This window comes from Montipora foliosa, unplaced genomic scaffold (genome assembly GCF_036669935.1).
Source record: "Montipora foliosa isolate CH-2021 unplaced genomic scaffold, ASM3666993v2 scaffold_412, whole genome shotgun sequence".
In the NCBI taxonomy this organism is placed as follows: Eukaryota; Metazoa; Cnidaria; class Anthozoa; order Scleractinia; family Acroporidae; genus Montipora; species Montipora foliosa.
Window position 1 is genome coordinate 785,001 of NW_027179715.1, and position 25,000 is coordinate 810,000.

Here is a 25,000-nt window from a genome sequence, read left to right on the forward strand (position 1 = left end):
AATTCGTTCCAACCCGTGTGCAGATCATTTAACTTTCGTTGAAGAATATCGCGGTCTTCATCATCTATGAATGGCTTTCTGCATAAATCGTTCAGTTCTTCCGTAACTCGCTCAATTTCGGGCAGTTTCTGCTGAATTTGTTCCATGGTAACCTAAAGCATACGTCACCACAATATTACTTACTCGACAATATTTAGTTCACTAAGGCCCACTAGTTTCTTTCGTTTCCGTAGAAAAACAAGGTTACTGATCACGTGAGTGAAAACACTCTATAATAGAAATATAATAGGATAACAACAGTAATAATAGCAAGATATGCCCAGAAATGCAAGTAATTAGATGCACATAGATTTTAAGTGCCCCTGTGATAAAAAATCCTTCAGATTTTGACAGTGTGTTTGCTTAACACCTGGCTGGCCAAATTTTGAGCTTTGATTTTTATCCAAAGGCCGTTTACTTTGAGTGTAAGTTTTGGATTTCACGGTCCGCCATTACTCACGTTCAAAACTGACCGATTGAACCTCAGAGGGTTGGATCCAGGGAAAAATGACGTCAGAGGCTCACTAGCTTAAATTTTCAGCGTGTGAACGCAGCTTATTATATATGCAAAGCGTGAGTTTAAAAGTCTGAAAGCCCAAAACCCCCGTGCTGCATATTAATTCTGCGGCGTACACACGTATTGCATTCTTAAACTAGTGAGCCTTTGACGTCATTTTCTCCTCGATCCAGCTCTCTCAAGAACATAATGTTAGTAATGGCGGACCATTAAATAGGAAAATTACAGTTAAAATAAAGAAGTGTCTTTTTGAAATCAAGGCTTAAAACGTGAGTCACTTAGTGTTTTGTTAACATAGTTTTGAAATCCAAAGAAAAATATGAATTGATTTTTTGGTCACAGGGGCACTTTAAAAAGTGTCCCCTTGCACTTCTCCCAACTTCAACATCACTCGTGTCTCGGAATCCAGACAAATGACGTCACAGTGACTCCAAATGCTGCTGCTCCTCAATTAAGGGTAAACCGCTGCATTTACTCTAGGCTAAAAATAACGCTAACCTTTACCCTTACGTTATTGTTGGAAATGGGCATCGCAAATCCTTAGACCTTAAGGGAAACTTCGTGCTAAATGTCGAAATTGGGCGCGTGCATCCAATTACTCGCATTTCTAAACATAACTGAAATAACAATGATCATGATAATGATAATTATAATGATAAAGTGTCAATTAAAATCCAGCAGGGAAGAATATCCTCTACTAATAGGGGATACCTACAGTACCCACCTAAAATTATAAAATGGAATACAGAAATACAATAAACTACAAATACGAAAAATAAGAATGGATTACAAGTCATGATTTAACCGTCTAAATGTTACTTAGGTCAATATACCATATACTGTATAATATTTAATTTGACTGATGGCAACGAGTCAAAAGAGATTCTGGATATTAAGACCCGTTCTTCAAATACTTCAAATACTTCGAAAGTTTTTGGACTGTGTCATGGTTTATATGGATGGACTGGTTAAGAAACCCCGAAAACTTCAAAAGAAGGAACAGTATTGTCGCACTTCATGTTAACTTGACAGTGACCATGCACAATCTTTTGTCTCGGTTCACATCTGAGTTTTGAATGAATTAAGGTGATTCCCTGGTTTTGCATTGCGCATTCCTACTGCGCACGATTTTTGCGTCATCAGCACGCGCACATGAGCGCGCGCGCGTACAAAACATAAGGGATTTCCCTCAAACTAAGCTCGATAGCGAGATAAAAGCTCCTTTTCTCTTAAACGAGCACGGTGACCCCCACTTTTTATTTTATAAATTCAATGAGAACAATATCCGCAATAACTGAGAAAAAATTTGGCAGAAATCTATAGCTACTTTTTTGGCAAATGAAATAAATGCTACAGATAGAGACGTAACGGGCCCAGCAGAGCAAGTCCAAATTATGTTTCCTTTAAAGGATAAAAATATCAATTAATAATGCAGGGTATTTGAAGCCATTTTTTCTGGGACGTAGATGAATGAGCAATCAAAGAAAGTCGAACTCTGTGTGATATAGCACGCCGCATTGAAAAATAATCGATCTTGTTTGTTGTGCACTGAGATAACCAAAAGTCACCTAAATAACCATATTTGTTAGCATCGTGGCATGAAAACAAGCACGGTGACCCCCTCTTTTTATTACCTTTTTAACATCTCCTTGTACTGTAATGTCATCATACCAAGTTTCATCGGAAATCTATGACGGGTTCTTTTACCCGGGAATCACCTTAATAGAAACTTTTGATTAGCTGACCTTTAGAGAAAAGATGTGGTTTGTGCACTGTCAGGGCCAAAACAGCGAACAAAAACATAAAACAAAGAAACATGTCGAGTTTAATAACCATCTCCATATATTAACTGTGGTTGTGTCTGTCATACTGTCACCAAAATTTGGTTTTATCAACGGAGATGATGTAAATTGACTCGGAGGAACAGAGAGAAACAGGTAATAGTCCAGGTTGTTCATTACGTCAATCAGTTTGTTGGTTGATAGTAAGAAAAATCAATCACTTGACAGACCTCTTGATCTTTTATCTCTTTCTTGATAACTTCTGGATCTTTGTTGCGACCACGCGTGGAGATCGCTCCTCCTGTTTTCTGGATCCAAACGATGTAAGCATCAATCTGTTGCTCCTTTGGAGACACAACAGCTCCACGACACCTGAAAATGGCAGTGAAAAGAAAGAATAGTTAGCCTTTTCAAAAGTTAAAGCAGTAACCTCTACTTTGACCTAGCCACTCCAAGGAGAACCGGCAATGACAGAACTTTAGGGAAATGGTAAAGCAGTTAGAGGTGGATTAAGCAGACTAATCGAAACTTTGTTTGGTTCTGGTTCCTACCCCTGCGGATTTTTTGGGAACATGTAAACTTCTTTTCAGCATCTCCGTTTCTCGCTTATCCTAAATTCTTCTTCATCTTCTTCTTCTTCTTCTTCTTCTTCTTCTTTTTCTTCTTCTTATCATTATCATTATCATTATCATTATCATTATCATTATCATTACCATTATCATTATCATTATCATTATCATTATCATTCTTCTTCTTCTTCTTCTTCTTCTTATTATTATTATTATTATTATTATTAATGATAAAATGGTATATGAAATGAATCATATATGAACTGCGGATATGAACTCAAGTGAAGCTATGATCTTCGCAGTTATGAACGCAATTTTAACAATTGCGTAGAGAAGCCTGAAAAATTCAGGACTTCAACGGGGTTTGAACCCGTGACCTCGCGATTCCGGTGCGACGCTCTAATCAACTGAGCTATGAAGCCACTGACGTGGGGAGCTGGTCATATGTTGGTTCTAATGGTCCAGTGAGGAATGAGTCAATGATGAAATGGTATATGAAATGAATCATATATGACTCATTAGAACCCACATATGACGAGCTCCCAACGTCAGTGGCTTCATAGCCAGTCTATAGCCATAGCTCAGTTGGTTAGAGCGTCGCAACGGAAGCGCGAGGTCACGGTTCAAATCCCGTTGAAGTCCTGAATTTTTCAGGCTTCTCTACGCAATTGTAAAAATTTCGTTCATAACTGCGAATATCATAGCTTCACTTGATTATTATTATCATCATCATTATGGAATTTGCACGAATCAGCTAATAAATTAGGGTGTGAGTGAGAGGACACAGGATATAACTGAGAAGTAGGTGGGATTTCAACTTACGGTAACCCCATGCAATTTTGGCAACTAGTAAATAAGACATGTGTATTAGAGCTTATTAGTTTTTTACCGTGTGTGTAACCTCTGTGAAAGTAATTCCAATTTCTCCCAGCGCTCATGAAGCAATCGAGTTTCATTAGTGATCTCGGTACACTGAATCTCATCTGCTTTGCCGCTACTTTTCACCTCATCTCCTTTCTCAATAACAATTGCCGCGTCTTGTACGTGACTTTCGATATCGTCCTTGAGAGCCTATATACGAGGCAAGAGGACGAAGAGTTAGTTCTCAAAGTTTACCCCCGAATAAACACATGCTTGTTAGGTTGCTGCTTTAAAACTTCATTAATTACACATCGTCAATCGATCAGTTTCACATTTCATTTTAGGGCGGCAAAGTTCGCCCTGCAATGCACAATAAAGCGATGACTTTGATCCGACCAAACAACAGGTTGATGGATTAATGGAAAGGTATTAAGTATTATTCAAACAACTTCGTGGTGGCATCATTTATGATCCTCCTTGACTTTATGTTCAGCAATTCCAATTTCAAAAAATCCTTCTTTTTAAACAACAGAGTAACCTTTATCGATCGATGGATCGATCACTAGCTCGCTCACTCACTCACACACTCACTCACTCACTGGACACTCGTCACACCAGTTTACGTGATAACGAGAAGACGGAGTATTTACTTACAGCGGAAAACAAAGTTACATCTAAAACAATAGGTAAATATATCCATTTAATGTTTCAAAAAAGAAAAAAAGATTCTTAATTCACAAATGTAATAAGCGATATGAATTTTCTAATTCCTTGTATACGGATATGGTAAATGGTATTCTGTATTTTTATTAGTTAATGCTCAAACCTTTATTGTAACTGGACCAATACCTCTCTTTGGAGAGTAAGGCGCGATAAAGAACACTATTATTATTACTATTACCATTACTATTACCATTACCATTAGCATTACTCACTCACTCACTCACTCTCTTTCATTCATTCAGCCTTTTTTCCGTTCGTTATGCAATCGGGCAGTTACCTCATTTCGCTAATAATAGGGAGCTTAAGATTTTACGACGGCGACGGACACGACAACGCCGCAAAACAATGATACCATTGGTTAAAAGAACATAAATGACCATGCTGCACGTGCAGCACGGATTTTAGCACGGATTCTTGCGGTACTCTGCATAATGACGACGTGAAATTACCAAATTTGAGGTTTTGATGACAACGTGAGCATGCAATAGAGAATCTTTCCTTCTCTATTTTCACTTTGTAACTGCTCGTAACAATTTAGTTATAGGCTACTTCGCCCAAATTGTAAGAAGTGAACGAGACAGAATAGCCGCGAAAGACTTACGGTAAAGCAAAGTGATGTTTTGAGGTGACGTTTTCGTTGACGTCGCCGTCGTAGATCTTAAGGTCTCTAATATAACAATGACAGTTTCACCTTTGATGCCTTATATTCCTCTTCGGGTTCTGCAAAACGGTTGATGGTTTCTAGTTTGGTAGAGACCCTATTTTCTACTTGTGAAATGTATTCATTGACTCTTTCCAGCATTTTCCGATATTCGTCAAGACCACTTAAATCCTGGAAAAGAAAAATTTAACGATTAAGTTCCCTTCACTATTGGAACTGATTTAAGCTAGAGATACCAGATTATGGCATTCCCTTTATATCCCTCTAGCATTGCCGGAACGCGATCACTGTGCATTGACTTCTTAGTACGACTGGTATTTCAATCACTTTTCCCAAGGAACAAAACTATCTCACACTTTCAAAAAAAAAACCCATCTTTTGGGCCAACCTCCACAAAAGCAAAAACAAAAGCAGTGACGATATAAAAATAAATAAGTAATAAATAAAATCAATAAAAACTTACGTCCAGCTTCCTTCTCTTCTTTCCTCCTTGGGGCGAGTACTCTCTGAGCCCGTGATATAAACTGGTTAGGTACATTATGACAAGCTTCTTATCAGGTTTCTCCACGTCGATATCTTGTCGGTGAAAAAACAAAGAACGAAAGGACTTTTAATAAACCGTCTTGTGTTCAGAATGCGTTCGTTCTCGATAAAAAGTGAACTTGGTATTTATGCCGTCAACCTTAATCACGAAAGTTAAAACTGAAAAGTGAATTGAGATCGAAAGGCTCCAGGTGGTAGTTGTTTGGAGCCCATAGTGCTTAACTTTGAAAGCCGAGGCATAGATACAATCATTTGCAAATTTAACTCGTCAGAAACGTGCCTGTATTTCAGCAAAACACTAATTATAATTTTAAAAAGTTCCGTCCATGCCAAATTGGAACAAGTTTGGTTGCATCCATTTGTAGACCACAAATGAATGAAACGGTGCTATAGGAAACGATACAAGATTCTTGAAAGACATATTAATGTACACCAGTCCACTAAAGTCATACTCTGAAACTCTGTGGACTTTCAAAACTTATTACTATAACTTAAATCACACATGTAAGTCAGCCTAACCGTCAAATCCTTATTCCCTCGAAAGAGGGAGAACTCATAGCCTTAAATAATTTCGATTTCAGCAAAACTCCATCTGCTTGTCTGCAACATGAACGAAAGCCTGTCCATCGTTATTAGTTCTTTATCTTTCTTCTTACTGTCATCCTCCTTTCCCACAGATATGCGTATCACATACGATTCTATATTTTTTGAAAAAGGTACCTTACGTAAACTACTATGACCCAAAAAGCAATTCTTCTTTTCTTTGGATTTCAAAACTATGTTAACTGACACTAACTGATCTAAGTCTACACCTGTTTATTCTAAATGGAATTTTCCTTTTTAATGGTCCGCCACTGCTAACTTTAAAATCTTGAGAAAACGATATCAAAGAGACTAAGAATGAAATGCGTGAGTACGCAGCTGAATTTTCTAATTCCTTGTATACGGATATGGTAAATGGTATTCTGTATTTTTATTAGTTAATGCTCAAACCTTTATTGTAACTGGACCAATACCTCTCTTTGGAGAGTAAGGCGCGATAAAGAACACTATTATTATTACTATTACCATTACTATTACCATTACCATTAGCATTACTCACTCACTCACTCACTCACTCTCTTTCATTCATTCAGCCTTTTTTCCGTTCGTTATGCAATCGGGCAGTTACCTCATTTCGCTAATAATAGGGAGCTTAAGATTTTACGACGGCGACGGACACGACAACGCCGCAAAACAATGATATCATTGGTTAAAAGAACATAAATGACCGTGCTGCACGTGCAGCACGGATTTTAGCACGGATTCTTGCGGTACTCTGCATAATGACGACGTGAAATTACCAAATTTGAGGTTTTGATGACAACGTGAGCATGCAATAGAGAATCTTTCCTTCTCTATTTTCACTTTGTAACTGCTCGTAACAATTTAGTTATAGGCTACTTCGCCCAAATTGTAAGAAGTGAACGAGACAGAATAGCCGAAAAAGGTACCTTACGTAAACTACTATGACCCAAAAAGCAATTCTTCTTTTCTTTGGATTTCAAAACTATGTTAACTGACACTAACTGATCTAAGTCTACACCTGTTTATTCTAAATGGAATTTTCCTTTTTAATGGTCCGCCACTGCTAACTTTAAAATCTTGAGAAAACGATATAAAAGAGACTAAGAATGAAATGCGTGAGTACGCAGCTGAATTTATATGCAGCATGGGAGTTAAGGTTTTCAAAATTTTAAACTCGCGTCTTGCATATATAATAAGCTGCATTTACACGCCGCTAAAATTTTAAGTAAATGGAGTAACTCTTCCCTAGATCCAGCCCCCTGAGGTCCAATCGAACAGTTCTTAACGTGATTAATGGCGGACCGTGAAATTCAAACCTTACAATCAAGGTAAACAGCTTTTGAATAAGAATCAAAGCTCAAATATTTGCCATTCAGGTGTTAGCAAACACTTTCTGAAGGCCAAAAAAAAAAGGAAATGATTTTTTTGTCATAGTAGCACTTTAAAACTCACCAACTCATCCCTTACGTGATTATCTGCGAAATCACGATTTGATATGGGAGGCACAAGAGACTGACTAACTGACCATTTATCATTAACTTTCGTAAAAGGTAAATTTTAGCGAGTAGGCGTTCTTTGTCCATTCCCCACCAACAAAGCTAAAGTGGGAAGGGTTGCATTCAGGGAAGACTCCTCTTACCTCCAGGTTCAAGAAGCTTGGGCACTGAGAATTCCTCGTTTGCCACGGTAAAGGCGTGGTCTAGATTTGTGCGGTTGTCGTTGTTTAAAAGACTTTCAAATTGGAACAGTTCAGGCCTAGACAGAAAACATGGGTACTGTGAAACTCAATTGACCTGGAAAAATGCGAATGGTTGTTTTAACATAACTTAATTTAACTTAACTTTTACCAAGTCAATTGATACAAACTGACCCTCGAGTTTTAAACACCTACAGCCGCAGCACTACACAACAAAAAAGTCCATCAGCTAAAAACACCGTCACTCAACTCGGAAAAACGGAACCCATTTTGGAAGAAAAGATTGAAAGTTTTATGTACTTATTGAGCCAGTGCTCTTCAAGCAAATGCTGAGAAAACCTTGCAATAGTGACTCATCGCACGAATGCCATAGATTTGAAATAGTTTCAAAAAATGAAAATCACCCTAAAATCGTATTTACTTAACACTTTTAGCCAAAAAGCACTGAGGCTATCAATGTCATAAGAATGATTTTGCCTTGGATTTACACATTTTAATACAAACTACACCCCGCAAAAATACTCAGCTACTCGGCAGATTGTTGGAATTTTAATCCAGTGGTAAGACGACAAGAGCAATCTTGGATCAGTGAGGAACGTATTAAATGTTTTGGAGGCTACACCTAATACCTTCTCGCGGAATAGTACTTGCACCATCACAAGTGTCGTTATCATTATCGTCGTCGTCGTCATCCCTCTCTTCAGCGTCTTCACAGTAACCCGTAAATATAACAAATTAAAGAAATTGGTCGTTGCAAAATACTATCTGGCAACGATTGAAAGGTGGATAAGCCCGAATTTGACATCTTTGACAAAGCACATCTTTTTCGGACCTGTGGCGCTGACACTTTGTTCTTTGCACACACGTCACTTGAGGATTTTACTTTATAAGCATATACCGTCTCATATGATAGTTGTTCCTTACTTATGCGTATGAATGATGGCATTGAACGCTAAACCATCTCTCCAACTTGTCGTGAAGTCTTTCAGTTTTACGACGTCTTCGTACCTTCAAAAGTGAAGAAAACCATTCCAATCTAATTCTTTAAAGGAATAATCGGCAAATGAAAATGAAACTCTAAGCGCTAGTTACGCGACAACGCAAGCAAAAGAGGAAGCGCCATGCACAAACAAACTCAGTGGCGTTTTAATCATTGGTACCCATTGAGAGCAAAAAAAAAACAACATTAATTTCCATGCCCACGTTGCGTGAAAACAGTCCTAGTCACAACGCATATAACCTTTTTCAGTAAAACGTGCACATTATAGAATCCTATTTAGGATGGTATTCGGAGGAAATATTCTTGAAAAATAATCTCACAGAAGAGCCGTAAGAGGTTAAAGTACACGAGAAGGAGAAAGGCGGACTTCTTATCCCAGCCGGATTGATCACAACCCAAAGTATCCCTGTTGCTGAAGGACAATGGAGTTATCGTTTTCATTCTCAATTTTCTTATGCAAGCTGGCTTTTACGAAAGATTCTAACAAACCTTCTTCCCCATGAATTACTAAGATTAAAGACGTCACATCGAAAGCCCTTCAACGACTTCCCATGGCCTCTCCATTCGAATTAAAGGAGGCAAAACCTTCGTTAAAAGCTTCCTTTAAATTTTGACAGCCGTCTGAAGAAGTTAATATACTCCAAGCCATTGGAAAGGAAATGCTTGATGACAGAGTCAAAGCTTTTAACAGCGAGCTGATGGATATCCTCTTTCTCCCGAGATACTCAATCGTGAAGCTCATCGGATCCTGCTCTTCCTGTCAGTGACTAGGGCATATGTATTACCGATCATGTACAGTGAACCATGTCTGACAATAGGAAATATTGGAAATCTGAAATTGCATTATAAATTCTTCCCAAAGACCCCGTAAATTCCTTTCTTGAAGGAGCTGTTGACAGTGATCTGATCAAAGCTCTCTTTTTTAGCTCGTAAATACCTCAAGATAAATGGTAAAGATTATTGACTCAGCTAGAAAATCCAGCGACAAAACACGTTTCTAGAATCTAGTGATAGTTAATGATTAACTTACCCATCAAGTGCGGTATGGCACCAAGAGAGCAGTTTTTTCTCCACTTGAAAGTCTTTAACGCTTCTATCTTTGTCACTTTCGTCCATGACGCCTTGCACCTGGTCGACGAATAACTCTTAGATACGTTTTTGAGATGGAAAATTCCTTAAGGTTTATTTTGTGCGTTAAACTATTGATACCTACCTGGAAACGAAGAATAATGCTCCAAACAAGGCCTAGAATGGGAGTGCTTTTTCCATCGACGATATCGGAATTGCTGATTCCAACAAGTTTTACCTAAGATGCAGGGGATATGAGTGACAATTAATAAGTCTACCATGGAAAAAGGAAATGGGAATTCGAAGATAAGAGAGATGGACATGAAAGAGCAACTAGCACAATTGTGATGGCAAAACTACTTGAAAAGGTTAGAGGAGCTTTAAAAACTCAAAATGTGACTGAAACAAGAAGCTTAACAAGGACCCTGACAAGTTATACAACCGACAGCTTCCTCCTCTTCGTAATGCAATCGCTACTTCCATGGCTCAACCAAGATGGCTGACACATCGGAGTCAAAAAAAAATTTCTACAGGAAAAAAAGACACTTTATCGACCACACAATGTATCGTTGCAATAAACCTTTTCAGTTAACTTATTTCTTTCAGGCATTCTGGGCACGTTATTTTACACTATAATGTCACGGATTCCTAAGTTTGGCCGCTTTGTACCATCCCTCAAACTCTTCCGCCTTTTACTCCAGCCACGCAGGTACTACGTTCTCTTTACAGTCTCTAAAATAGTTAGATTGGTGCGCATAGAGGGCCATATTGGTCATTTTTGGAACAGAACAAGAGTGTGAGAACGTACAGTTCTACTTTCGTCGGATTTGTTTGGGAAACCAACATGACGACCTTGACGTAATGTAAAAATGCTCTATCATTAGAACGTAGTTCTTTTGTGTTAATTTAGGACACGAAGCACGACGACGACGGCTGCACGAACGCCAGAAAACAATAGGCTCCCCACTGTTTTCTGAACGTATCCTATGGACTGCTCTCATGGACGAGTACTGTATGGACGCTGATCACACTTGTAAAGAAACTCTATTGATAGTTGACCATCAAGAGACTAAAGTGGAAATGTTGATCTCCTTACTTTTCTCTTCTCCAGCTCCCTCAAGGCCGTGGCTACGTTGCTTAACTTGTGAACGCGTGTGCATCCTTTTTCTCTTTTCTGACAAAGAATCGGATCATAAAGGGAATCAACAAAGCATGCAGAACACGAAATACACAATCGTACTTATTTTGTCAAGAATGTATATGTAGCAGCCTGAGATAGGTACATAGTAATAAATCAGCGATAGTTACTTCGAAATGAACTTCCTGTTTTAATTCGTCGAGTGTTAGTTTCGTAATCATAGTATGGTGTAGTTACGCAAAAGGTACGAGAGATCGAGGATATAATTACTTGCTTCTTTAAATCCCAACCCTTACACGATAGGTGTAAGTTGATCCGGCGTCAATGGAAACTAAGACTTTCATAAAAAAAACATTAAAACTAAAAAGGAAACACGTCAGCCTTAGCTAAGTTAAACCAAAAGAAAAAGAAGGTTAGGAAAAACAAATCGGGGCACACCTTGCAACCGAAAGGATTACGTAGACTTTTAAGTGTGCAAAGAACCTTTCACAAATTAGTTAACTGCCGTCGTGTTATAAAGAAAACTACCAGGGACATTGAAAACATGGCCTTGGTGTATCGTCAAAGTGAACTGGAGTGAATTTGATATGATGCTTGACGTTGGTTAGGTGAAAGTAATGACTCAGTTAAAAATAAAGGTAGGGACGGGACACTAGTTGCTTGGCAACGGGGGAAAGGACAATTGAAAACTGAATTAGAGTCGTAGGCAAAACGTAGGCGAGCGCGCAGTCCTGCGGGACACATTGTCTATTCAGGAACTAGAGAAACGAGCTAGTCCCCCAGGAGTTCTAGTAGGTCGTAGGTTCGCGTCTTGACTATGGCTCTGCTCTTTCAGTTGTCCTTTCGCCCGTCGTCCAAGCAACTAGTTCCCCGCCCTTCACAGGGGCGCACTACACCGGAAACTCCTAATAGTTGCATTAGAGGTAGGGACAATAAAACATGTAATAAATGAAAATGGCTAACCAGTGGGTGTCCAATAAGAACTTCCAAAAGCGAGATAAGCACGTGACCATCCCGTATTTCCTCTATAAGATCCGTAATTTCCAGCGGAGGTACGGCCTGTAGGAAATTGAACAGTGGCAAGAAACGTTAGCACTGAAAACTACAATTTGAGCAGCGAGAGGTTTGAGTCCTTTGGTTCATTTATGCCTTTTTAGAGCATGCTAATTTCTCGAACTGATCAGTGTTGCAATAAAAACTACTGGATCCTCGAACCAGAAAAAGGAAACAAAGAAAAGAAAAGGGAAAAAATGTATTAGCTAAACTCTTAATAATGTGCATTGGTCGTGCTTACAGAAAAGTTTCAAACACAAGGTAAAGAAAAAATTAAGCGTCAAAATCATTGGGGATAATTTGTTTTGTCTAAATCGCTTACCTTTGCAAGTTTGGCGTTTATCCATTTTCGAAATGTTTTCTTGTGGATTTCCTCTCTTTCGCCTGTTGGAAAAAAAAACCAGAAATACATCAAGACTAAACATGCAGTTCATGAAAGCATCATCCGCTTAATAGTATGTTACATCACTTTTTCAAGAGCTAGAGATCGACCTCAAGAAAATGATATTATGTCACTTTCTTATCAGCGTTAGCGTCTAATAATGTAAATTTTCATTGGGAATAATTTGCCAGGCATGTACAGCGGATGTGATATCAGATCTGTTTTCCTTGAGAGACAATGATCAAAGCAAAATCCTGGCGTAATGAGAGCTTAAGACTGCGATTGTGCTCCACTGGTATCTTTCAACTACTCTAGCTAATGAATCAAGGGAGACCTCTTGGTATAAAAAGTAACATTTTGTCAGCATATTGGCTACGTATATGATGATCATTGAGACTCCAACAGCATAACTTACGTCAGTTAATATAACAGTCAGTCACGCTATCACTACAATATTCAACATAATACGAAGATATAATTATCGAGGAGAATGACGAACTTTGGCGACTAGGCACAAGCGCACACCCTAAGGTGAAAGAAATGGATCCAAAACTAATGGGCTGGCAAGAACCTCATTTCAACATTAATTTGATTTGTCTTCTCGCAAATTTGATTCTTTTTTCCCAGCTAGAATATATTTTCAATATCGGCCACAACTTCTTTAGCTGATGATAACTATTCCCACAACGCGGAAAGAAAAACCGGTAATAAATCTGATTGGCTAGACATTGAAGGGTCTTGTAATACGCAAATTTTTAAGTTAAAATGCTGATCATCGCAACTATTAAAGTTCCTTGAGCAGTAACGGAATGAAAACCTGATTTTTTCAGGCCATACTTTCGTTAGTGCTCATATATCAACGTTCGACACAAATTTTTGTCCTTGTACATTAACAAATATGTGTATTTTTTATAGAAAAAAGTCGCTTTGTCGTGCAATGGTTTAGCAATGTTGGTAATAAATGATAGAATATGTACGATTATTTATATACTTGAAATGCGGAAATTGAAATACGGGAGTTCAAGACCAGTTACTTCAATGATACTTGAGCGACTTTAGCAGTTGCAAAGCAAGCCTGAAAAACTTCATGGGCTGGAATTGGACTCGCACCGGCCATGACAGTGCTATTGCGCTGCATCGTTCTACTATTTGATCCATCAAGTCAACTGGGAGCTGATCCCTTGTGAGGTTGATTTATATCCCGTAAGAGCTGAATGATAGAATATATAAAGTTATAATATGTTAGGAAGTTAATGTCAGGCCTGCACGGACTCCCCCAGTGTGGTTTTTGCGGTCGTCTCGCAAAAGGGATACTGTTGAAGGCGTTCTCTGATTGGCTACTCAAACTCTGAATATCCTTTGTTAGTATACTAAAACAGTGGATGGCGTTGAACTCGCGCGCTGATTGGCTCGTCAAACTCCGGATATCCTGTGCTATTTACCTCCGAGCAACTCAGGAAAAAATGGCGTCCCGATTTGCATCCGTGACAAGTGAAGAAAAGATCCAAATTAATTTTTTGTGGTGTATATTATCTCACTGTTTTAGTATATACTAAAACAACTATTCACCTCATTGTCAGATATTTACCCCACCGCTTCGCGGCTCGGTAAATATCCACCGCTAGCCACTTCCAATTCGGTGAATAGTTGTTAACTATTCCCTCCCGGGCAACTCGCGCGGGATTTGTGCCCGAAAATATTGTAATCGTTGCAGAAAGAAACGAGTTAAAATCATCTTTTTGTGCTATATTATCTCACTGTTTTAGCACATACTAAATCAACCATATGTATCTTAATTTCCACGTTCAAATATATGAATAATTAACTACTATTCACCGAATTGGCGGTCGCTAGTAGTAGTTGTAAAAGATCACGGCAGTGCCAAAGAAGTCTTTGCGAAAGCGCCTTCATCTAATATAAGGAAAACACTTAAGCAGACTACAGTCGTTAACTGTATATCCTCTAATCTTTCACCCCGAGAAGAAATTTTACTGATCCTTGAGGATTTATACCGAAATAGAAAAAAGAAAGAACATGCATAAACAAAGCGGAAGCGAGCCTAGCTCTTGGAAACTATTGCAAGGCTGACTTTTCCACGGTTTTGAAATAAAAATTACATACACAAACAAACTGCGCATAATTTAAGCTTCCTGTCTTAAAGAAAATTGGCCATTGGCTGCAACAGTAAAGAGTTATAATAAAGCTAAGACAATTAAAAACAGATGAATAAGTGAAACTGTACTGCTTTTACCTCTTCCTTTAATGAAAATCATCTTGACTTGCGAAGATGCTCTACTGGAAGTAAAGCTGCCATTCGATTCTGCCATGTTTGTTGTCCAGAGTGGTTTACGTCCAGAATGCTTACATTAATTCCATTTACATCAACGTTTAACCGTGTTTGGCTTTCGAACACAAAATGATCGAAATTTTGTTCAAAAAGAATTTTAAAGGTATTTTCAACTAGACAGAACTGCACTTGCACACACTAGTGCTATAAGAAAAAGACAAAATTGCAAATACAAGCTCCTTAAAATTCGTTAAATTAGTATACCAAGTGATCGACAGTCGCATATCTATCTGGGAAAACCAGGTGGTGTCGATATGTCTATATGCAAACCGTCCTCTAATAAATGACAGCTCGCTTTTAAATTCAGTGTAAATCGTGGGTTTGCTGAATAAATTGACAGGGAAAGAAGCCATTGCCATTTCTGAACAGAGGCGCCATATCGGAAAGTCTTTCACAACATTTAAATGTGTTTCTTTTACCAAACGATGATTAAGATGGTAGGAAAATCAGAAACAAAAAACGTGTCATCTTTTTTTTCCTGTTCCTATCAAATTCTATTTAGTGGCAGTGGCCATGGCGATGCGTTTCTTAAAACAACAGGGAAAAAACCGTTGAGTTTTTATAGCACAATTAGCGCAGCGATGATAAGTTAATGCAGAAGCACATGACCTTGAAGCATGTAACTTACAGTTCTTTCCATAGGAACGAACCTGGGGATTTTATGCCCAAATATGACAAAAATAAGTTCAAAGCTGCACGCGCGGAAAAAATGCACGAGCTACGTTGCATCCAAATAAGGAATTTTTAAGCTCAAAAAATACGAGCTCTGAACGCTTCGAGGTCAGAGCTGATGATGATGATGATGATCATCATCATCATCAGTTATTTTGGTTGTTCACAATAGAGAACGGATTGCAATGTTAATTGATATAGCATGTTCATTTTTGAGACAAGAATTCAAAACAAGGAGTCAGAAAAGACAGAAATTTGCCACGATTTGAAACGTGAAATTAAGAATTTTTGGAAGCGGATACAAGTAACGATCTTGCCAATCTTGCCAATCTTGCCAATTTATACCTGAGAAGTCTAAACGAAGGAAAATTTACGGTTTCTTGAGTTTCAAAAAAGTTGAAATTATTGAAACAGCTGATGCGCTCGCGCGCACAACTTAGATTTTAAATGGCAATTCAATCCCAGCGATCTTTTTCAGGCGCAAAGTTTAATATTACGTCAAGAAATAACTGGAAACCGTTATTTGAAGTGAATTTTAGTAAGAATTCCACTAAAACAATTAGATTATTCGCTCTCGATTTCTATGAGGCCTTCGGCCTCATCAACTATCACCTCATAGAAATCTCGAGCTCATAATCTAATTGTTAATTATAATTATAATTATAATTATAAGCTTGGGCACTAATTGGGGACACTCTACAGAAATCAAATCACGTAGGTTGGTTTTTTGAGGACAGCAGAAAACCGGAGCAGAGTAGAGAACCAACAAACTGCATCCAGATATGACGCAGGACCACATTGGCGGGAGGCGAGTGCTCTCACTAATGCGCCAACAACGGCAGTGAATAATTGGAACTGATCCTCTTATCAAAGTCAGTTTCTCTTCAGGCTTCATACTTGTGGGATCCACTGAGTTATCGATGCTTTCTTCACCACTATTATCTGATCGATATTAAATCGCCTAGTGCATAAATACTCTCGTCCAAGTGCACCGAGCATTACGCAGTCCAATCAGAGGGTTCGAAATGTGGCTTGTAAGGCGGTGTTTACATGATTCCCAGGCGACCTTCGTCCCAGAGGTAGTTTATTCCAGTTGTCTTTTGTGGATCTGCATTCCTTTACATAATACCACCAGAAAATGCCATACCGGAACGAGTCATACCGGCGCGAGTTCACCCAGGAGCGAGAATTTCATTCCGGTACGATATCCCACAACAGTGTCGTGTAAACAAGGTAAAACTATTAGTTTCGGTATGAACTTGACCTCTGGGTGGACTGGAAGGGGTAGCGCATGCCTGAATCTCGTCATGTATGTAATGAACGTCAAGTGTGCTTCATATGAAAGTGCGTAGCCATCATGAAAAGATGATACGAAATCAAGTAGTCATCCCGGTATGCAACTCACGCCGGGACGAGTTTAATAATGTACGCAGCCCCTAAGTCCCTACAAATTTGCCCATTGAGCACTAACTTTCTCATTGCCTGGAAATACATGCAAAATAATCAGAGAACTAAGAGTGGTTGGTTCAGCTTTCTTATCCTGGGTCACCGGTCACTTCGACGTTGTCATCCGTTTAAAAATGTGCGAATTGTCAGTTCTCCCGCGCTCCACTATTAAATGCGAAACCACGTAACGTAAATGAATGAACGTCAGATATTGCCAGGCAAATGAAAGGCTATACTCTACGCAACTGAAGAGAGAATCATACACAGTGCATTTTTACGTTTTGGATGAGTGTGTCAAAAGGTAAGAATACATTGTTTGTGCTTCTCTCTTTAGCTGCGTATAGTAAAGCCTTTCATTTGCTTCGAAATTTCTGACTTTCATTTGTTGTTTCATTTGTTCTTTCATTTGTTCTATAGAGGCAAGGATACACACTCAAGTGAAAAAAAAAGTTGGGCCCTAAGGATCCCAACGCCGCTAAGTCTAGTCCTTAATCTGCTGCCTTGCCAACGTGGTAGCCTTGATAGTGTAGTGGCTTAGCATGTCTGACTAGTAATCAGGGTCACGTGGGTGCTGTCGAGTCCCGCTCAGGACAAAAACCAATTTTTCGGATGAGTGTGTCGAAAGGTAAAAATGCACTGTCTGCTTCTCTCTTCAGTTGCGCACGTAACGTAAAATTCATATCTAACTAAGCATTGGTGTGTCGCACAATGTAATGCAACTTTGCGATATAGTTTTTTTGTGTTAAGGCTTGGGCTTACTTGCCTGGTCAATCTGCTATCGAACTAATCATTTATTGCCATTTATAATGGCTTCTCATTGGGTTCAGCGGCACTTTAAATATGCAAAATTTATGGTTCAGTGCTTTTATCGCAGATCAAATCTAGTAGGACGTATGAGAAGGGCTATGGGATGAGGATAAATTAAAAAGTTTATCAACTTGAGGATATGTTCTGGGCTATGGATAAGAGTTAAACCATTTCTGATATGATATGATATGATATGATATGAAATGATGTGCGTAAGGCCTTGAAACAACACAGTACATTATATCGTCATTATAAGGTTGGTAATTTTGTATCGTGCAGAGACAATTGTCTAAGACATGGCATTTACAGAAAATAATAGCTTGAGGGCTCCCCAGTAATGCATACTATTATTTACATAAGATCCGTATTGTTTGAATCTGTACATGCCAAAAGAAAAGCTATGATTGTCTGAACGGATCACTAGGGACACGGAAATCTCTGTCTTGAATGGTCAAAGTCACCATGGTCGGTGTAGTGTATTTATACAAAAATTTGGTTTTATCAACGGAGTTGATAATGTAAATTGGCCACCGTACAGAGATTCTAAAAGCTGACGTTTCGAGCGTTTAGCCCTTCGTCAGAGCGTAGTGCATTTATAGTATAGCTGTAGTATATTTGTATGCTAGTGATCTCTGCGCGATCGAAATGCTGATAAAGCTGTCCCTCCCCTTCCCTCCAAAAATAGATATCCAATTGTTTACTGATCAACGAGTAAGTCTCTGAGATGTCACTTACCGTATTTAATTTGAAGAGCAATAAACATTGCTTTTCGTAGAGCCGAAACTTATTAGAATCGAATACTTTGAGGACTTGATAGCCCCTATGTTTTGTTTTCCAACCCTTGGTGGTTTTTGCAATAAGCATTTCTATCAATGGCTATAAAAGGTAAACTAGAATATGAGGCGGCAAATCAAAATTTTGATCGTTAACTGCAAAACGTTAACAAAAATATTTTCTGAACGACGATGGCCTATTCTTATGACAGGAAAAAAGACTATACAGCAAAAATGTAAGGAGAAAAAACCTTGAATTATATGGCAATTTACTATCTCAAGTTAAAAACACATTGAGGTGTAATCCGCATTTTTCGCAAAGAATAGTGCGCTTAAAAGATAATCACATAGTTATGAATCATAACTCTAGAAAATAAACATCTTGAATAAAGAAGATAATAGCTTGCATGCGATTTGCGGCTAAATACTGATAAAACGGCAATTTCGAGATTCTCACCAATAGAAATGCTGTTGGCATATAGTGTTCATTACATTCAAATCATTGAGAGTTGATTACTGACCAACGGCAAAACATGCATGCTTGAGCAAAACAATGCTATTAAAGTACAAAAGTATGTAAATTACAATCCACTTTACAAGAAATTTACGGTTTCGAGAATAAATTATTGAAATTATTTCGTAGGGAATCTATCTCTTTGATATATTGTAACTTTGTATTAATGGCATCTTGACTTAACACCACTGGAGCAAAAACGTAATCTGCGGTTTGGCAAATTAACGAATGAATAAAATCACTGCAAATTGCGCAAGCTCTTTCACAAGTCGCTGAGACAAACATTTTTCTTCGCATGAAAGAAACCAGTAAGATTTAACAACAGATTTTAGAAGCCGTGCTCTTTTACCTGAGCTAAAATCTGAGGAGGGAAGCAGACCTATTTCCATACCATACTAAGCCAGGATATAGCTAAACAACACAATATAATTTCTTTGCAAGAGATGAGTAGGATCAAAAGGTATTTCGACGACATGCCACACAACTTTGAAAAGCACACATTTAGATACCTGTCCTTTCGCGTATAGTTCTCTGGAAGACTGCAGATTCTCGAGTTTCGCTCTGTCTTTCAAGGGCGGCCATCAGGACGCGAACGGTGGTCCCTTTAACGCGCTTGCGGAACCAACTTCTCCGAACTTTCGAGCTAAGAGTTTTTCCAAAAGTCTATTCAGTTTGCTTGTTACGAGCACATTCCTAGAATTCTCGCTCTACGTTATTTTGCATTTGAAAAGAAACTTGCGAGTTTAAACAAATAAGTTTGAATAACAAAGGCACAAACGGAAAATAAACAATGAGGAAATCAAAAGTGGGGAACCAGCCGCTTCGCATGAACAAAATCAAATTTTCAACTCGTCGACACGTCATCTCCGTTAAGCAGAAGTTCAAATTCTTTCAGTCACGATTTATGCCAATTTTTCAAAGAAGTTTACTAATTCATTAAATTTAAGCTCCACGACGCAGAACACAAACACGAAAAAATCATAGGTTTATTTTGGCGTTTAAGGCCGAGCACCGAGACCTATAACAACAAGTTACACAACCTCTTATCACATCCAAGAAGATATCATATATAGGCCTTTCTTCTGCCCATGGTGCACTTCACCTGACAGTGGCGTAGCGTCCATATAAGCACGTGCGCCCGTGCGTACAGCTCAAATCCGGGATTCTTTATTCCATGGAGGCATTAATTTTTTTTGGTCCTCATAAAATCAGGCCAAGTTTTTTAAATTTCGAATTAAACTGGTGTCTCTGTGTGGGAGTATTTCCAGTATCTTCTCATTAACCCATTCAGGCCTGGCCAAACGGATCCAACATTGTTGGACGCTGTTGAAGAGTGTCGAAAGAGGTGACCAAATGCGGGAGTGAATGCAACATGTTGGATCCAGAATTTTGGACGCAAGGGTCTGTAGCCAAAATCTACCCAGAATCCTTAGAAAACAAACTCTCGCCATGTTGGCGCTTTCAAATTCCTTTTAAAATTCTCAATAAAGTCACTTTCTGTGATAGCAAGAGGACGGGTGTTCCAGAATCTAGGAACTGCAACAGAAAATACCCTGTCTCCAAAGGTCTTGCACCATGCGGGTGTGAGGAACCTTGAGAAAGATCCAGGGCGTCACTGCGTTGGGAGTAGCGTCCCGAGGTCTTGACTTCCAAAAGATCCTGCAGATACATTGGCGCCATGCCCCTGAGTAAGAGCTTTGAACACAAGAAGGGCTCTCTGTTCGAAGGGAGATTGCTTAAGCTTTCGTTGCTCAGATATTCAAGACTTTGCTCGTTCACCATTCCGTAGCTTGTACTAATTTGACTGACATCTCCATGGATACCGATAGCCGCAGCGTACGCGGGCGTGCAACATTGTTAAATGTGATGTCCGAACAAATGCAACACTGTTGGTCACACCTTAGAACAAAAGAAACGTTGGATGATGTTGAAGACGATGTTTGATGGAAATCAAACTTCGTTCAACAAGTTCCAACATCATACAACATGGTGGCCAAACGAGTGCAACATGTTCGATTCAACAATGTTGGATGATGTTAAACTAACATGTTCAGTGGACCCGTTTGGCCAGGACTTAAGGGCAAGAAACGTAATAGTGGACGAAAGCACAGTCGAAGTCCCCACACCGGCAGTGTCAGTCTTCAGTATCACCAATCCTTCAGTTCCCGGTTATTTTTAAGGATATGTTATGTGATGATGATGATGATGATGATGATGTTATAACAGAGTTTGCGACGTCTTGCCCTTTGCTTGTAATGTAAACCCCTTGTTTGTGTTGTAGCTTGCTGCAGAGAAAACTCGGCAGATGGGTAAAATAAACAACTAACTACTGCATTTTCCTTCGCATTTATTTATTAAAATGTCCTTCGAAAATAGTCGAAAATGGCATTTTCGAGACCCTAAATCTCAAACTTTTTAGGGTGAGCATGCCCCTAGACCCCCCTAGTTTGGAGCGCTTTGGGCGCTCGAAATATCCTTCGTGTGCGTACACCTTCAAAATCTTACGCTATTTCCCTGCCTGAACTAAACCCGGTCCGCACTGCTCTGATGCTGCAGAAATTTTTCATAGAAATCATGTAATGCGCGCTTGATCATTTCATGGAAAGCGCGCAATATAAGAATTATTATTATTATTATTATTATTATTATTATTATTATTATTATTATTATTATTATTATTACTATTATTATTATTATTATTATTATTATTTCTGGCTTATTCGTATAGACTTACACGCCAACACTTCTATGATACAGAACAAACACCGTGCGTTCCTGGTTGCTTCAGCGCGCATACACTGTAGTGCATTGAGTGCGTCATTAATAAAAATAATAATAATAATAATAATAATAATAATAATAATAATAATAATAATAATAATAACAATAATAATAATAATAATAATAATAGAGATCGGAAGATTGTGGAAACTCAAAATGGTAGAAGTCGTACCTGTAGTGATAGGAGCCCTTGGAAGTGTCACCAAAGGATTTGATAGGTGGATTGAAAAGGTAGGGATACCATTCAGTGTTGGAGTAGTTCCAAAACGGAGTCGAATCCAATACTTCGAACAAACTAATTACCATGTGGAATTCGAAAAAATAAGCATTGTCAATGCAATGACAGGAGCTGAGGGTTTTCTAAGTGATACGTGTCATAGTTACAAATTATTTATTAAAGTGGGAGTGAATAAAGGTGAATGTTTACCGAGCCAAGAAGCATCCAGGACGCGCGAAAAGCTCTGTTAACTTCAGTGTATGGTAGTGGAGGCTCGGTGGTGTCACTATGAACGATGTGTATGCTCGCTGTTTCGAGGCCCAGCTGCAAGCTTTCTCTCTCCTCCTCTCTCTCGCTCGTTACCCAGGCATATAGCTGGGTAGCGGCAACTTGCCACTGGGCTTTACCATGGAATAGCCTGGCATCCCGTCCAGGGGGAAGTAGTAAGCTTGACTCTCAGTCATGCTACAGATACCGAGACATATAAGCTCCAAGTGGCGAGTTTCCCCTTGCCTTGTATGGAATATACATGTACGAAGTATGCAAGTATAAATTATTCGGGACAATAAAAATAGCAAAAATATGATAATCATATCGATGCAGATAGGACCACAGATCTTAAACGTTAATCCGAAAAGAATCAATTTTCGTTTTTCTTTTATAATCCGTTAGTTTCAACGTGCCAGTCCAGTTCCTAATTTTCCTTTCACGTGTATATGGTATTGCGTCATCTATTGCCGTTCTTCCCACGGTATAAAGACCAAATACTAACATTTTGCGATTGTGATGCTGTTGACGTCTTACGAGTTTGGAACAGTTGCTGTTGTGTCGTCTTACAAGATACTTTACCGGCTGTGTATAAAGGTATAAGACGTTACTAACATATAAGTTTAAATTCGAAGCAACACACTAATTCTTCTATGTAGAGTCAGGTATTATAAAGTTCGAGTTAACTACACCTACTGTACCTTTTAATTAATTAAACAATATTTAATATTTCAACCTTACGTTAATTAAATGAAACATTCGTTGTAGAGTTGGTTATTCTGACTGAGAACTCAATTTATGGCATTGATGTTTCAGCGTTTGAGATTCTTTAGGATTATTCATGTTCATCTACATTACATCTAAACTTGGCAAAAGTTTTGGCCGCTGTAAACAGGAGGTTGCAGGTTCAGGTTGCAGGTTCAGGGTGCAAAGAAAGTCAGTTTTCCTCCTTGCCCTTTGGGCAAGCTGTAGCCAGGATGTACTAGCAAGAAAGTCACTTTACTAGCCTGAAAAAATCCTTGTAAGCACAACAATAATATTAATTTTGTCAAAGATTCACTTTTCCATCAGGCAAGTGATGGGATAAAATCCAGTAGCCCTACAGGACAATTCACTAGCCCTGGGCTAGTGGGCAAGCATTTTCTTTGCACACTGATTAGTTGAAGGTTAGGGTTGCAAGGCCAGGGCTTGAGACTAACTTTTTAGCTTACTGGCCTCATTGGCTAGTAGCAGGTCTGATCTCACCAGCCAAAACTAAAGTTGCACTAGCCAGTCTTGTCGTGCGCAGTTTCACTCATTTGTAATGAGTCAGTAGTCAAGCTCAGACATTTCTTGTTACATCTAAAAATTATCACAGAAAAAATTTCCACTTTTGCAAACACAGCTCCCACTTTTATTAAATATTCTCATGTGTTCAATCTCATTGTATGAGTTTGTTCTCTAATCAATATAATTATTCTTAATTCTTAAAATTCTGAAACTTGCCTTTCATTAATTATAGATCACTAGAGAGTGAATGGCTAAGACACTTACATCTACTGTGATTAATTGATAACTGTTTGTCCATACAAGTTTATAGGTATTTTTTTCACAAGGGCAAAGTTTTTGCGGCCTTGAGGCAAATTGTCATAGACCTGCTGCCAAACTTTGCAACTCACACTATTGCACTGGAGTATGGAAAATGCAGAATAAAGTAACTTAAAAATAAACCATAAATAAAATTACTTTTATTAGGAAGTCTGTCGAAAGGCTTGTCATTTTTATTATAAATTGGGCTTTTTCAGGTTTAACATTAAACATGAAAACACCATTCTACACATTCAAGCGCAAAGCAGTAACTTCTAAGTACATGACCTCTTGGCCTTGTTGTTTTACAATAAATGAAACACAACCAGTTCCTCATGATTTCACACGTGGTTAATCATTTTGGAAAAAAATTGTTCACAAGGGGGCGCGGGCAAATTGTAATCCGCTTAGGTTTCCTATTTTGTTGTTTTTTAACTTATCAGTTTTAAGGCAGTTAATTCGGAATCCATGAAATCCGCTGACAGTTTCTGTTTGTATTAGTTTCTATTCTCTCCTCCTGCCTTATTCATCTGAAATAATTTTCAGTTTTGTTTTTGTCCAGAACTCCTCTGCTTCACAATTTTTACTAGCCTCAAAGGGTAGGGATAGCTCAAAATCTACTAGCCAAAACTGAAATTTCACTAGCCTGTGGCTAGTTTGTTACCGTTAGTCTTGAGCCCTGAAGTCATTCTTTCACTATAGCTGAAACATCCCAAACCTTTACTTATGCTAACATCAGGCCTAAAAAATATTCTTTAAGCTAAAGGTTAGCATTTTTGTAAAGGTTTGGGTTGTTTCAGTTAGGGTAAAACAATGACCTGCAACCTGCACTTTAAGCTCTCTGCAAAAGTCACCCATCATGCTAAGAAAATGAAAGTAAGTCTTACATAAATAAACGTTTTTGCTTCATTGGAACACATTTTAGGAATTTCTTAGATTCAAATTCAAGCCGAATTATTAGCAAGAAAATATTTATTTGTTTCTAAAACTACATTATAGAGATTTGATATTG

General features: G+C 38.5%; 2 protein-coding genes across 2 annotated transcripts in view; one reads left to right on the plus strand and one right to left on the minus strand.

The window, feature by feature from the left end:
• Nucleotides 1–19,866, minus strand: part of LOC137988249 (utrophin-like) — a 100,520-nt gene extending 80,654 nt beyond the window's left edge. Inside the window, exons 1-13 of the mRNA XM_068834292.1 lie at nucleotides 19,667–19,866; nucleotides 12,539–12,600; nucleotides 12,127–12,222; nucleotides 11,122–11,199; nucleotides 10,171–10,263; nucleotides 9,988–10,085; nucleotides 8,882–8,965; nucleotides 7,901–8,016; nucleotides 5,615–5,727; nucleotides 5,182–5,322; nucleotides 3,796–3,977; nucleotides 2,568–2,709; nucleotides 1–152 (exon numbers count right to left, since the gene is read on the minus strand). The exon at nucleotides 1–152 is cut by the window's left edge and continues 30 nt beyond it. Coding sequence (XP_068690393.1) covers nucleotides 1–152; nucleotides 2,568–2,709; nucleotides 3,796–3,977; nucleotides 5,182–5,322; nucleotides 5,615–5,727; nucleotides 7,901–8,016; nucleotides 8,882–8,965; nucleotides 9,988–10,085; nucleotides 10,171–10,263; nucleotides 11,122–11,199; nucleotides 12,127–12,222; nucleotides 12,539–12,600; nucleotides 19,667–19,739 — 1,430 coding nt within the window. The 5' untranslated portion in view covers nucleotides 19,740–19,866. The remainder of the gene's footprint in view (nucleotides 153–2,567; nucleotides 2,710–3,795; nucleotides 3,978–5,181; nucleotides 5,323–5,614; nucleotides 5,728–7,900; nucleotides 8,017–8,881; nucleotides 8,966–9,987; nucleotides 10,086–10,170; nucleotides 10,264–11,121; nucleotides 11,200–12,126; nucleotides 12,223–12,538; nucleotides 12,601–19,666) is intronic.
• Nucleotides 19,867–22,887: 3,021 nt separating this feature from the next.
• LOC137988252 (monocarboxylate transporter 10-like) overlaps nucleotides 22,888–25,000 on the plus strand; it is a 14,283-nt gene continuing 12,170 nt past the window's right edge. The window contains exon 1 of the mRNA XM_068834295.1: nucleotides 22,888–23,019. The gene's annotated coding sequence lies outside the window, so the exon portion shown is untranslated. The remainder of the gene's footprint in view (nucleotides 23,020–25,000) is intronic.